General features: G+C 35.6%; 1 protein-coding gene across 2 annotated transcripts in view; it reads left to right on the forward strand.

Annotated features, from left to right (window-relative positions):
• Window positions 1-15,512, forward strand: part of GOLM2 (golgi membrane protein 2) — a 98,888-nt gene extending 83,376 nt beyond the window's left edge. Inside the window, exons 9-10 of one of the 2 annotated variants that reach the window (XM_004380700.2) lie at window positions 6,545-6,712; window positions 13,433-15,512. In XM_004380700.2, coding sequence (XP_004380757.1) covers window positions 6,545-6,712; window positions 13,433-13,503 — 239 coding nt within the window. In that variant the 3' untranslated portion in view covers window positions 13,504-15,512. The remainder of the gene's footprint in view (window positions 1-6,544; window positions 6,713-13,432) is intronic. The other variant, XM_004380701.2, reaches the window with a different exon arrangement.
• The last annotated feature ends 528 nt before the right edge of the window (window positions 15,513-16,040 follow it).

Genomic DNA, 16,040 nt, shown 5'->3' on the forward strand with positions numbered 1-16,040 from the left:
AAATAGAGATACTTTTAGTTCTTCCATACCAATTTGGATGCCCTTTCTTTCTTTTTCTAGCCGAATTGCTCAGACTAGGACCTCCAGCACAATGTTGAATAAGAGTGATGGTAAAGAGCATCCTTGTCTGGTTCCTATTCTCAAGGGGAATGCTTCCAGACTCTCTCCATTTAGGATGATGTTGGTTGTTGGCTTTGTATAAATGCTCTTAATTTTGAGGAATTTCCCTTCTATTCCTATTTTGCTGAGAGTTTTTTTTTATCATGAATGGGTGTTGGACTTTTGTCAAATGCCTTTTCGGCATCGATTGATAAGATCATGTGGTTCTTGTCTTTTGTTTTATTAATGTGATGGATTACACTGATTGGTTTTCTAATGTGAAACCATCCCTGCATACTTGGTATGAATCCCACTTGGTCATGGTGAATTATTTTTTTGATATGTTGCTGAATTCTATTGGCTAGAATTTTGTTGAGGATTTTTGCGTCTGTGTTCAAGAGGGATATTGGTCTGTAATTTTCTTTTTTTGTGGTTTCTTTACATGGTTTTGATATCAGGGTTATGCTGGCTTCATAGAATGAGTTTGGGAGTATTCTATCCTTTTCTATGCTCTGAAATACCTTTAGTAGTAGTGATGTTAACTCCTCTCTGAGCATTTGGTAGAATTCTCCAGTGGAGCCGTCAGGGCCGGGACTTTTTTTTATTGGGAGTTTTTAAATTACCTTTTCAATCTCTTCTTTTGTTACAGGTTTATTTAGTTGTTCTACCTCTGTTTGTCTTAGTTTAGTAGGTAGTGTGTTTCTAGAAATTTGTCCATTTCGTCTAGGTTTTCAAATTTGTTAGAGTACAATTTTTCATAGTATTCTATTATGATTCTTTTAATTTCAGTTGGGTCTGTTGTGATACTACCCATCTTATTTGTAATTTGGGTTATTTGCGTCGTATCCTGTTTTTCTTTTGTCTGTTTGGCCAATGGTTTATCGATTTTCTTAATCTTTTCAAAGAACCAGCTTTTTGTCTTGTTAACTCTTTCAGTTGTTTTTCTATTTCTTTTAATTTTGCTCTAATTTTTATTCTTTGCTTTCTTCTGGTGCCCGAAAGCTTCGTTTGCTGCTCTCTATTTGTTCAAGTTGAAGGGTTCATGTTTTGATTTTGGCCCTTTTTTATTTTGGGTTGTGTGCATTTACTGCTATGAATTGACCTCCGAGCTCTAGCTTTTTCTGTATCCATAAGGTTCTGGTAGGATGTGTTTTCATTCTCATTTGATTCTGTGAATGTCTTTATTCCATCCTTAATATCTTCTATAACCCAGTAGTTTTTGAGCAAGGTATTGTTCAGTTTCCATGTCTTTTATTTTTTTTTTTCCTTGCTTTTTCTGTTATTGATTTCTACTTTTATGGCTTTATGGTCAGAAAAGATGCTTTGTAATATTTTGATGCTTTGGATTCTGTTAAGGCTTGCTTTATGGCCTAATATGTGGTCTATTCTGGAAAATGTTCCATGTGTGTTGGGAAGGATAGTATACTTAGCTGCTGTTGGGTGGAGTGTTCTGTATGTGTCTATGACGTCAAGTTGGTTGATTGTGGCATTTAGATCTTCTGTGTCTTTATTGAGCTTTTTTTTGGATGTTCTGTCCTTCACAGAAAGTGGTATGTTGGAGTCTCCTACTATTATTCTGGAACTGTCTGTCCCTCTCTTCAGTGCTGTTAGAATTTGTTTTATGTATTTCGGAGCCCTATCATTGGGTGTGTAAATATTTATTATGGTTATGTCCTCCTGGTGTAGTGACCCTTTAATCATTATAAAGTGTCTTTCCTTTTCCTTTGGGGTGGGTTTTACCGTAAAGTCTATTTTGTCAGAGACTAATATTGCCACTCCTGCTCTTTTTTGCGTGTTGTTTGCTTGATTATTTTTTTCCATCCTTTGAGTCTTAGTTTGTGTCTTTACGTCTAAGTTGTGTCTCTTGTAGGCAGCATATAGACAGATCATGTTTTTTTAATCCATTCTGCCACTCTCTCTTTATTGTTGCATTTAGTACATTTACATTCAGCATAATTATCGATAGGTATGAGTTTAGTGCTTCGAGATTTTGATGTCTTTTTTGTGTGTGTTGTTGAGTTTCCTTGTTCTACTTAATTTTCTGTGCTGAGTCATTTTTCTTTATGTAGTTTCTTTTCATCATTTCATTGTTGTTGATTTTGTATTTGCTGAGTCTTTATGTTTTTCTTGTTTTTTATTTTGAGGTGTAGGATTCTTAGTTTCCATTGTGGTTACCTTAATATTTAACCCTATTTTTCTACATTTAAACCAGTCTTTCATTTCTTTATATCACCTTGACTTCCTCTCCATATGACAGACGTATGACTACATTTTTTCATCCCTCTTTTTTGTGTTAATGTTGTCATCTTTTACATATTGACATGTGTGTCCTTATTTTCAGGGTTTTAGCTTTGATTTATTTTTGTGACTTCCCTCTCTTCGTTGATATCTGGTTGCTCTGTCCTGTGTTCTAGTCTTGGGTTGTTATCTGATGTTGCTGATTTTCTAACCAGAGGACTCCCTTTAGTATTTCTTGTAATTTTTGGTTTGGGTTTTGCAGATATCCTAAACTTCTGTTTATCTGGTAATGCCTTCATTTCGCCACCATATTTGAGAGACAGGTTTGCTGGATATATAATTCTTGGCTGGCATTTTTTTTTTTCCTTCAAGGCTTTATGTATGTATTTCCATTGCCTTCTTGCCTGCATGGTTTCTGCTGAGTACTCAGAGCTTAGTCTTATTGACTGTCCTTTGTAGGTGACTTTTTGTTTATCCCTAGCTGCTCTTAAAATTCTCTCTTAATCTTTGGTTTTGGCAAGTTTGATTGTACTATGTCTTGGTGGCTTTCTTTTGGGATCTGTCTTGTGTGGGGTTTGATCAGCATCTTGGAAAGATATTTTCTCATCTTTCATGATATCAGGGATTTGTGCCAACAAATCTTTAACAATTCTTCTCTGTATTTTCTGTTATTCCCCCCGCCCCATTCTGGTACTCCAATCACTTGTAAGTTATTCCTCTTGATAGAGTCCCACATAATTCTTCGAGTTTCTTCATTTTTTAAAATTCTTTTATCTGATTTTTCCTGAAATAAGTTGGTGTCAAGTGTTTTGTTTTCCATCTCACTAATTCTGACTTCCATTACCTGAGTTCTGCTCCTATGACTTTCTATTGAGTTGTCTAATTCTGAAATGTTATTGTTAATCTCCTGGATATATGTTTGCTGTCTCTCTATATAGATTCTTGTAGCCTGTTAAATTTGTCATTGTGCTCTTCTCTAGTCTTTTAAGTTGTTCTATTGCTTTGTGTGTTCTTGCATTATTCTGCATTTTGCCTGACCCCCCTCCTAATCTCTTGAAGAGTTCTGTATATTAATCGTTTATATTCTACCTCCAGTAATTCCAAGAAGTTCTCTTCCTCCAGATGATTTCTTGATTGTTTGTTTTGTGGGGTTTCTAAGCCATCATGGTCTGCCTCTTTATGTGATTTGATATTGACTGTTGTCTATGAGCCATCAATAAGTTATTATATTTAGTTATTGTATGTTTGCTTACTGTGTCCTAGCTTCTTTTTTTGTTTTGTTTCGACATGCACAGATAGGCTGTTCGTGTGAGCTAGTGTGATTATTGGTGCCTTTGAAGCTCTAATGTCCTGTCACCAGGTGATTATATCTGTTACTAGGTATGTAAGCCCAGGAGTCTGTTTTCTTTTCTTGTTTGGATTCAGCTCAGGTGTCCCAGTAGTAGGTCACCAAGTGTGTGGTTTAGGCTCTCACCTGCAGACCTAGATGGGCAGGGGTGATTGGAGTAGGTACAGGTATCTGGCCATAGTAGGGGGTCACATGCTGAGCAGGGCAGGGGGTGACAGTTGCCCCTGAGTGTCTAGGAGGAAAGTGTGTCCCTGTTCCCTAGAGTGCGTAGGTGGGTGGGTTTATGCAGCCGGACTATGGGCACCAGTGCTGTTAGCTGGAAGGACTGGGAGGCACCACTTATTCTTGGACCCCTGTTGCAGGTGGCTAAGTGATATGGGTGTAGCCACCAGTCCTCAGGCCCCTGATGTGGGTAGGTGAGGACCCTGCTTGATGGACAGAGCAGTGTCAAATGTCACAAACCTGCCACTCCACCATATAGCTGATACAGTTGAAGTTAGGCTTCGGGTATATACCCTGTCATACTGTGGTAATGAGGGCCTGTGATGTTGAAATGGGCCCACAAAGGTCTACGCAGAGGTGAAAGGCATTCAGAGTCCATGGACCCCTTATGCCTGTGCCTAGGGAGCTGTGCCTGCCCTGAGTTCCCAGCTTAGGGGAGCTGGCACATTACTTTTTCCTGTTTATTAATTTCTTCCCTCTCCAAACCCAGGAGAATGGCTCAGGGCGCATGATGGGTCCTACTTCTGGCCCAGGGTACACAGCAATCACTGAAGGTGGCCCAGGACCCGGTGCAGAGTGGGGAGGGAGCAGGTAAATGGGAGAGAGGTTCTTCCCAAACGGGGTGTTTTTTGATCCGCATGGTAGGTTAGATGCATGTATTTATCTTTTGCCGATTGAGTGCCACTTTTCACTGGTTCTGGAGGCTTGAGGAGACTCTCTGCCACTCGGTCTCTCCTGATGTGTAAAATGAGTCCTGAACACCACTGCTTGCCTCACTGCACATGCCAGCCGATCCAGCCTGCGAGTTGCTGGTTCCCACCAGGTCAGGTCTGGCAACTCCTTGCTGCTTCTGAACTGTCTCTCCCTCCCCCTGCCACTCAGTCCGATTCCTCAACTTCGCATCTGATGTTCAGGGCCCCTAGATTGTCATATATAATTGATTCACTTGTTTTTCAGGTCTTTGTTATAAGAGGGACCACCGGAAACGTCTAACTACTCCACCATCTTGGCCCTGTTGCTGCAACGGGTTCTTATTCCTTTTTTCTTTTCTCTTTTCTATTCATTTCTTTTCCCTAACCTTATTTTATCAACTTTTCCATGCATCCATTCATTCATTTTACATACCCTAACCTTATTCTAGAATAAATTTAAGATGACTTCTTGCTATTTTTTATTGGCCCCAATTACTTCAGTCTTCTATTGTTCCTCCCCCTTTTAAAAGCCTATGTGTGGTTTGTTCTTTAACTATTTTCTTGACTGACTCTTATCTTTACTCAGCAATTAAAAATACATTGACTTGATGATGTGGTGTCCCATCTGTAGGATTCACCAATAACGCCATAATTTTTTCCGTTTGAATTTAACATTTCTTTCCAAACAAAGGATGCTGTTAATTTTTTTCTTAAATGAGTGTCCCATTGCAATGCAAATCGTAATCTAGTTCGTCAAGATTTTATCCGTTAATGTTTATAGCCAAAAATAGTTATATAACGGAAGTTAAGAATTAAAAATACAGCTTTATGTTGCACATTCACTAGGAAAAACAAAATTTAGCAGGAAATGAAATTTGAGTAGTAAAATTTACAAATTACCGTAAGTTTTAAAGTCTTAAATTCTTACATCATCAGTAAGTTAATATTATTTATGTTTTAGGGATTCAAATAAAATTTATTTTTATGCTAATTATATTTAACGTCAAAATAGAGCTTTACTTGTGTTTGTGAGTCACATCTTAGTATGCCTAACACTTTTATTTTCAGTGTCTAGTTGTTGAATCCTTTCTATAATAGGTGGTATGTCGTACTGCTCTTCTTCTTGAGTTCTAATTGTTAGGAAGATGTACAATATAATAGCCTTATGTAGGTCAGCTTTCTTAAGCTTCTTCTACTAGTGACTTCCTTATCTGATTTGGGAAATGGGAAGGGATAAATCAGAAATGCTTGGGATATTTTTTCAAAACACATACTCCTAGGGATTCTGATAGCTTACCCTCTCTGTCATCCCTCCAGGGAAGTTCATGGCTGTAGGGAATCACTATTAGTGAATGAATTTGAGATAGCCCTCAGATATATTAGGCCAGAAGAAAAGTAGAAATTGGAAAATTGTTTTTCTGTATTGCTACTGATAATGTACTAAAAATACAATATTCTTTTCATTTCCTTTTTAGATTATCTTCATATCCAAATAGAAACTAGCCTGCTTAATATTTATTATCAAAATTATTCATGCAATAAATGACTACAAATGTCAAATATCTATTTTGCTTATAAATAAAATGTTACATTCTTCTCATAAAGTGTCAAATTAGACAAATACTTACATCAGAAATCATTGGTTATTAGGAAAACAGTCCTGAAAATGGTGCCCCTTTCTTTAAGAAAACATTCAAACTTTAAGTAGCAAGTACTAAAATCAACACAAAAGAGAAATTCTTAAGTAAAAGTTGTTTTCAGAGTCTACACTCTTCTTTACTTTTGTCTTGGATAACCTTCACAAAATGTATCTTGGATACCTTTTTATAACCAGTACCCTGAAAGTTGCTAGGTTTCATTTGTCTACTTTCTGGTCTGCCTTCAGTATAGGTCCCTTCTTTCCTTCTCTCTTTACTCTTGAATTAATCCTCTACCTACTTCACAGGCCGATTCTTTGATGAGAATGAATCCCCTGTTGATCCACAGCATGGATCTAAACTGGCGGATTATAATGGGGATGATGGTAACGTAGGTGAGTATGAGGCAGACAAGCAGGCTGAGCTGGCTTACAATGAGGAAGAAGATGGTGATGGTGGAGAGGAAGACGTCCAAGGTGAGCGTGGGCCTGGCCTCCATGCTGTGACCGTGAAACACACCTCTAAGTTTTTGGTTGAATTTGTGTAGACTTTTTTCCACTTACCAATAGCAGAACAACCTTAAAATTAATACAGAGAGGTTCTGTGCAGTTTTTCAGTTTTATTTTGAAAACTATTTTATGATAGTGGTATTTATAGATCTGTAAATAAATTATTTTTTTTTTAGTATCTTATGTGTACTATTGATTCAGTTATAATTTGAAACTCAGAATCTTCAGAAATTTGATAATTAATGTTTAAAGTTACTCTAGATATTACCTAAGGCAAATATTCCAAGAAAATATTTTCCATTTCCTTGTCTGAAAATATTTCATTACTCCAGCTGTGAATATTGCCCAGGTATCTTTTTTGTCATTCTACCCACAAAGGGAATGGTCTTGTCCACGCTAAAGATTATTTCACCACTGATAACACCATTGGAAGGCTGTTTTTGAAATTTTCCCTGAGAGGCTTAAAATTTATACTTAGCAGTCAGTTTGAGAAAATTTATCTTTTATGTTTAATACACAGATTCAACATATTTTCCTTATTAACTGTGTTACCTCTGAGCTTTTAACTTAGTGGAAGTTCAGAATCTGTGTGCATGTAGCCCTACCCATGCATGTATATCAGAGTATGTTGCTTTATTGCAAGTTTTTAGGCCTGCTTTCTGCCTGCTTATATCGTTTAGTAGTATTTGTGGAGCTTTTTCTCTTTTCTGTAAAAGCTGATTATAAACTTAGTGTGTGGTGTATTAGATTTTCATAATATGATGCATGAAAGTTTTTTCAATGTAATTTGTCTTGACTTTTTTTCCTTAGCTTTTTCTAAAGTAATTAAAATTTTATTTAGGTTCATGTAAGAATTTTTTTTTTAAACTCAGAAGTAAAAATAGTTGTCCTAGAATACTATATAGTTAATAGAAAAAAGGGAAAATAGAGACTCTGACTTCTACCTAGGCATTGTTTTGATAGTACATTGTAGCTTTTGAAAAATATGGTTAAGGAGGATAAAAAAATTAATAAGTGCTAGGAGTTATATAAGGATATATTAATGAGAATGTCTCAAACACTTTTTGGTAATATTGAATAAATTATACTCACCTTTTTATTTAATCTCATCCGTTCATCATAAGTTTTATCATTTTTTTTTCCCTCATTGCTTTTGTGATTTGTTTGGGTTGTACTGGCAGTTATTTATAGTGTTGTTTAAAGGCTTTTCTTGCATGTATATCATATCACCATTTAGATTGTAAGCTCTTGAAGGGCAGAGATTTTCATTTATTTTGCCTTCTATTTTGTTTGTATCCTTTTTCTGCCTTCACACCTACCTCCGTAGTACTTAGCACACAAAACCCCATTACCTTCCAGTCAATTCCGACTCACAGCGACCCTATAGGACAGAGTAGAACTGCCCCATAGGGTTTCCAAGGAGTGGCTGGTGGATTTGAACTGCCGACCTTTTGGTTAACAGCCAGGCTCTTAACCACTGTGCCACCAAAGCTGCCCTCAATAAACGTCATTAACTAATAATCTATGCTTTTCTCATTGAGCTTTTATTGTTATAACTGTGACTAGGGTAATAATTCTTTAACTTCTGGTTTATAAGCTTGGTTGGTTTACATCTTAAACATTCTCTAATTTTCTTTCTGAAGGGCTTCTATCATCATGTTGGATAATTTTGAAGTTTTTATTAGAGCAATTAATTCCAACCATAATTGACAATCCTTTTTTTAAAATTTTTGGCTGTTTTAAAGTTGATGACTTTTATTACAGAATAGCAGCTTAATATTTGTTTGGTTTTATCTACATAGGTACATCTATCTTCAGTGCCTTCATTCTCCCTTTCCTGTACCCTTCCACACACATCAGTCCCCAGCTTCCATTGCCATTTTGTATTTCAGGTCTGCAGTACCCTCATGCTGACCTGCCTTTCCTTTCACACGAAGATAAATTCATTGATTTTAAGGCATGTAAGGAAATGACCTAAGATGAAATCCTGAATGTAGGGAGGGAGTTGTTAGATTTTTTTTGTTTTCCTCAGTCACAAATGAATCTTACTAGAACTGAGGTTGCCATTTAATATCTGTTATTTTACTAGGTATGAGGCATTAGTGGTTCAGTGGTAGAATTCTTGCCTTCCATGTGGGAGACCCAGGTTCAAGTCTTGGCCAGTACAACTCATGTGTAGCCTCCCTTGTCAGTGGAGGTGTTGCTCTGCTACTGAACAGAGCAGAGCTTCCAGACTAAGACAGACTAGAAAGAAAGGCCTAGCAATCTACTGCCGTAAATCAGCCAGTGAAAACCCTATGGATCACAACAGTGCGATACACAACCAACCATGGGGATGGCACAGGACTGGGCAAAACTTCATTCCATTGTGTATGAGGTCACCATGAGTCAGGCGCTAACAATAACAACATCCCAGTTGGGGATCCACTAGATGATAGCAACAGCAGGATAGGGCAGCTGCAAAGGGGACTTTCTTATCACAAGGAACAGAGAGATGCAGGAACATCAGCTCTAGCAAATAAAGCGGATAAGTGTGGTGGAAATGATTAAAGAGGAATACTGAAGACATCCAAATCATTTTAAATATGTTTTCAGGGGTTCTTTGGAATATAGTATTAACTGTCCAAAAAGGGAGGAGGGGGAATTATGGCTGTTCCCTAATATATCAACAAGTTGGATTCCAAATTTTTATTATGAAGTCCAAATATTTGGAATTTAAAAGCATTTCTTCATTGAGTCAATGTAGAAATAATGGTGGAAAAAAACATTACGCTTGAGAGTCAGGAGACCAACTGCGCATTGCCTTTCAAATCATTCTCTGGGCCACAGTGTCTTCAGTTGTAAGGTGAGGGTGCTGGACTAGAATAGACGGTCCTTTTCGGTTCTAAAATTCACTGGCCATGTTCAAGTGGAATTACTATACGTGATCCCCAGGTATTAACAGGGAAACGTGTTTCAGATTTCAGGATGCCTGAAATACATCTTCCCTCAAGCCCAGGAAAGAAAGTGCAAACTTTACTGCCACCACTGAGACCCTACAGCCAGAAATGAAGCATGTACTTCAGAAGCGCTGTTGAGGTTCTAGCTGTAGGATCTCTTTTCTGCCCTCTCTAGTATATAGGAGGAGTTCTTTCTCTAGCTACAGGATGGAGGTTCTGGCTTCAGCTAAGGACACTCTGAATTTGGTCTCAGAAATTCTGGATTGTGATGTGGAGGCTTTGGCAACATCTCTGCCACTAGGGAGCTGAAGAATTTCAGCCTTAGGTCTGATACCCATTCATATGTATTCATCATCTGGGTCAACACTACCTGCAGAGTGTTTTCTTGGAGAATTCTGATTTAAGTGAGGCCTATTTTTCTATGTTTACAATCATGGTTTATTTTGATTTTTAATTCCTGGTTTTCTGAAGTATCCTAAAGGAAATGTTATTTTTTTTACATTGATATTTAAAATAAAAAAAAACAAACCTCCTGACTTCTATTAGTGACCTAACTAAAATATTAACTCTGGAAACATCACACATCTGATGGATAGTGTATCTTTTAGTTCACTCTTTATTGTAATGAGGAGATGGAGGCTTACAGATTTCCTTTATTCTTATCTGTAATCTCATAGAAGTTCCAGGTTTGTTTAATAGAATATGAAATGCATGAATATTACTAAGTATACTTATGGAAGGCAGCTTAACATAGTGCTGAAGTGCATGGATTCCAGCCAGACGGTTGAGTTTGAATCTTAGCACCACCACTTTCTAGCTCTGTCACCTTAAGTGAGTTACCTAACCTCTGTGCCTCAATTTCCTCATCTGTAAATAAAACAGGGATAGATGTAGTGTCTAACTCAACAGGGTTGTTACACAGATTAAATGATTTAATATTTCTCAAGCACTTAGAAGAGAGCCTTTCACACTATAAGCACTACATAAGTGTCTGTTGAATAAAAAAAAAAAAAAAGGAAATCTAGGTTGTTTCTTTGTGTTGCCTGCTTTAAAGGATAATTGCACCTTGGTTTATGGATTAACTTGGGCTTTTTTGTGGTACCTCACTGACTTACTGCCCTAAGAGGTTCTTGCTTGGTAGAGCTTGCTTTATGGAGAGGGTCCTTTCTTGTTTTCAGAGTGAATTTAAGAGTAAGTTAATAAATTACAAATGGCTTTCTAATTATATTTCCTTTAAAAGTCATTTTACATTGATGAGTTATTTACAGACTTTGCTGCTTTGTAAAATGAACTAAAATATTAGTTCACATAATTATATTTAATGGTTATCTGTCATACTGTATCAGACCTGGTTAGGTAATTTCATCATACTTTACAGATAAATGCAAAGAGGTTCTTGATAGAAACTTGAACCTCAGGTAGAATAGCTACACTGAAAATGGACTTTAGTTAATGTAAATGGTAGCTCAGTGTTAAAAAAAAAAAAAAAAAAAATCAGTATTGCAAAAGTCCTAGGAAATTCTGAAAAAGTGTGAAGGTACCATACTAAAACTTTGCTGGAAAGCCTAAATTAATAAAACTAAAAACTCTTTATAGAAGACTTTGCATTAAAGAATACATTCAAATACATTATTGTATTTTGAGATAGGAAAGGCAGTTGTTATTCCTATTCTACCGAGAAGGTAATTAGAAGCCCAGAAAGGTTCAGTCACTAGATCATGTTTGTTGAGTACCTGAGCAGGACTAGAATTCAGTTTTTCTGTTCCTCAGCCTTTGCTTTTATCTCATTTTCTCTTTATATTTATTCATTTAAAAATCTCAAAGAGTAACAACGTTTTTAGTTTCATTAACTTTCCTGTTAAATTTCTAGAAATTCTCCTTTACAGTAGCTTTTTCCACTGTTCCCTGGTGATTAAGTCTTCATTTAATTACTAAAGTCCTCAAAGATGTGTTATAGCCATCAGGCGAGGTCTCATAACATGGACCCTAAGGAGAGCTTTCTGGAGAGGTGCCAGTGCTTATTTTCCTTTTAAAACCAAAGATAATATTTTAAAAGTACAGAGTTCTTTAATAAGAAATTGATTAGCATGGTTTCAGAACACAAGTGTGAATAGTATGTTTGTAATTTCAGATTTTACACATATTGTAACAGATTGAGGTTTTTATACTTAGCAGATTACACTATCAAAGATACGAGATCAATTAGTTTGTTAGAATATTGGTACATAATTGTTGTCTGCAATTCTAAATGAGATTTTCTACAAGTTTCCACAGGAAAGTTATTGAAAGGGAAAAAAAGTTGGGTCGTTTGGCATTTTTTATGAATAAAGAGTAAATGACAACACATTATTATGGAAAGTTAATATATAGTAAATACCACATGGCATCTTCCTTGAACAAAATTTTACTGTAGGATATGCTAGAGAACCTGAGAATGAAAACCGTATCAAGCCTACAAGAGTAGATTTTAGAGAGCTATAGTACACACATAAATTTGGATTCCAATATTTAACTCTTTAAATTATATAAAATTACATTTCTAGACAATTGTTTTCATAGTAACACCTATCCAAAACTAAGCTATTGGGTAATTGTAAACTGAACCAGGAAGTAATAAAAGGCATTTTTAAAGTCTGCTAAGGAGTCAAACCAAAAAAACCAAACCCATTGTTGAGTCGATTCCAACTCATAGCGACTCTATAGACAGGGTAGAACTGCTCCATAGGGTTTCTTCACCACGGTGCCATCAGGGCTCCAAGGAGTCAAAAGGGGTCATAAAAAGCCATATACTCAAAAGGGAGTCTCTTAACCTCTGATTAAAACTTTTCATTCTTTTTCTAACATAATTTTAATACTCTTAGCAGTCTTATTTTGAAACCTGTGGTTGGTAGCCAAATTTGAAGAGAAGGATTGCTATTGGCAGATAAACTGACAGTAAGTGACAGCTGATAGCCAGGAAGGAGCCAGAAAAACCTATCAGCAGCCAAATAAAGAAGTCAAACTCCAAAGCACTGTTTGGGGCCCTTTTATATGGTTACTCAAAGTGACTTTGAGGGTTTTACTGTATAACAATATTTTATAATGTTTTGTTTGGTCAAGAAAAGGTTATTATTTTCATCAGTATACACCATTTAGGAAGTCAGTGGTAAATTATTTGCAGAGAAGCAAGGAAATTCACTAAACTGTTAAATGTTGGCACTATGAGTGACTTATTTTCCTATCTTTTATTTTTTAATTTTTTACATGATGAATAATGAACTCCTTTTATAATTAGAAAAAAATTTTTTTAAAGGCATGAGAATATATATAGAAAGGTTTCTACCAAAGCTTTAATTTAAAGAATAAACCTCCCTATAAAAACCTTTTTATTCCTAAACTATAGAAATAATGTATTTATGTAAAAGGGATAACTCTTCAATGTTGGTGGGTTCCTAATGTTTTGCTAGCTATATCTATCTAGCTGTACTTATATCTATCTATCTGCTATCTACCTGTCTCTCTCTCTGTCTCTCTACCTGCCTACCTACCTATCTTCAACATTTGTTAAAATTAAGTAATCTTCCAGAATAGTTAAGACTTTTTGCTCTTTAGCCAAGCAACTTAAGAAACAGTACACTATTTGCAGAAGATACAAACTAACAAGCAGAAAACTATCTTATGACTGAGAAAAATTGAGACATTATTTACTTTGATTTCTGCAATTGATTTTTGAAATAATATTCTTGATATGTAATTATTTTACTTACAGATGATGAAGAACGAGAGCTTCAAATGGATCCTGCAGACTATGGAAAGCCACGTTTCAATGATGTCCTTTAAGTCCTAAAGGAAAACTTCAGAAAACCTAAAGTGCTGTAAAATGGAATCATTTCTACTTTGTTGTTTTCTGACTTTTGTTGTAAAGATCAGTTGTATCAGTTGTAAAGATACATTGAGATAGATTTAAGTAAAAACTTTAATGGAGGAATGTACCTGTGTACATATGTGAACTTTTTCATATTGTATTATCAAAGCAGAGACTTTTTTGGTTATAATACAGTTGAGCCAAAAAAAAAAAAAGTAAGCAAAACTGTAATCTTTGCATTTAAAGCAAACTAATGTATATTTTAGACTTTACTGAGCCTAATTCTTTCCAAAAATGGACAAACAGGAAAAAATGGTTGTACAGTTTATATGTTGTGCATAGCATAACCACAGTGAGAACAATTATTCAGGCAGAAAACTTTTTATATACTAATATATTCTTGTTAGCCCAACCAGGTGTTCTGCTCTTTCTACCCCTCATCTCATGCTCTTCATGGACTTATACCTAGAATAGTTACATAAAGAGGGGGAAACTGGAAGCTAAGCACTGGGCAGCATGTGTAGAAAATCACGTCCCTATTTCTTTTATGTTACATGAGTCCTGATGTGTTTTGGCTGAACCCTGATGGAAGTTGAGATAACCTGCAAAGACATAACAATATTTATGAGTCATACCTTACTAAATTCATGAAATTATGGAATGCATGATTGACAATATATTTTTAATTTTTATATTTTCACGTAATACCAGTACTGTTTAACTATAGCCAGCACTGGCTAAAATTTTTATATTTTCAGAGTTCAAGTTGGTGAAGGTATTCATGATTTAAATGCCAGATCCTGAAAGGGGCAAACTCAACTTGGAAATCAATCAGCAATCAGTATTTCAAAGCTTCTCTGGTAGTCTTAGTGATCTTATTTGACTAGACTTTTTCAGAAGTACTAAATAAGGAATTTTAACAAATGTTTTTAATTAATGCAAAGATAAATAGAAGTACAGTGAGGTCTACAGCCATTTTATTAAAATAGCTTAAAAGTTTGTAATAAAGATGAAGAATCTTTGTAATTAATATGTTAGTGAAGAACCCATCAACCTCATATTTGCTAGACTTGCAAAATTATTTTAAATGCATTTGTCTTTCTTGACACAATCCAGTGAATGTGTAAGATAGCTAATCCTTGTTTTCTGATCTAAAGTACTTTTAAATCCTATCCCCTCCCCCCCAAAAAATAAAAGGTTTTGATTCTAAGGGCCAGTTTAAGGTTGTTAACCCTGTTTTTCAGAAGGGCTACTGTTAATTGCACATAAACATGGAATGCTTTTCTTTTTCTGTTTTCGGGTTTTTGTCAAAATTCAAATTTACAGAGATAAAGAAATATGTTGTTCACTTGTTGGGGGTGCAGAAATTCCTAGGTGTCAGGTTGAAATTATTTAGTGACCAGGAAAAGATGCAATAATTTACTAAAATTGTTTTTTCCACAGTATCAAAGTAAGCAATTCATGCCTTTGCTATCAGTAGGATCAAGCTAACAATGATTTGATATGATGGTTCACAGAATTTTTAAAACAGAAGTTAAAGAGCAGTGATATACATCTTTTGGGTATTAGTGTGGGGGAAATGAATCTAAAAAATACTCCTAATAATATTTTATTTTTCATGCTGTAAAATCTTTACAAATGAAAACCATCTAATTACCTGTCTTAGTACTTCTGGCATAAAAACAATCATTTGGTTATACAGTAGCTAATACTTACACAGCAAAGTTTCTTCAGTTAGCAGCCTAGGTATTTTATAAACTGAGAAACCTTGGACCAATTGATAAAATTTCTGACTGTATTAACATTTTAGTACTATCAAATACTATGTGAATCTCTTAAAATTCTGACATTCTATAGTCTGCATTAGACATGCTGGTTTTATAATGTTTTACTTCTGCCTTAAGGTTTAGGGTTTTTTTTAAATGTATTTTTGCCCTGAATTAAGTGTTAATTTGATGGAAACTCTGATTTAAAAAAAAAAAAATCATCACTTACTGGGTTCTAATAAATTAAAAATTAAACTTGTTTCACTGTTTTGCTGATTTTGATACATCACACATCACACTCATGTGATGCAAGTAGTCACATTTAACATGAAAATTTGAGTAAATTTAGAACTCATTTTAAGTTAAGCTAAACTAGAATAGCAGAAAAGTTTATGGTTTTAACTGTAGGCTAGTTCATTCAGCAAATATTGAATGCCTACTGTGTGCCCAGCAATGTTCTAGGTAATAAGAAGACTGCAGTGTACAAGATAGACAAGGTCTCTGTTCTCACGGAGCTTACCCTCAGGTGGGGGCATTCAGACAATACACAATTAAACAAATGAACTAGATAATTTCAAATAGTGATAAAAGCTTTTAAAAATAAAACATAGTAAAGCCTGTGAGCGGCCATCTAAGATACTCCACTGGTCTCATCCCTTCGGGAGCAAGGGAGAATGAAGAGAACAGGATTGTCCACAGCTACCAAGGCCTCCACCGGACTGAGTCCAGTACAGCTAGATGGTGCC

This window comes from Trichechus manatus, unplaced genomic scaffold (genome assembly GCF_000243295.1).
Source record: "Trichechus manatus latirostris isolate Lorelei unplaced genomic scaffold, TriManLat1.0 scaffold00076, whole genome shotgun sequence".
Taxonomy (NCBI): domain Eukaryota; kingdom Metazoa; phylum Chordata; class Mammalia; order Sirenia; family Trichechidae; genus Trichechus; species Trichechus manatus.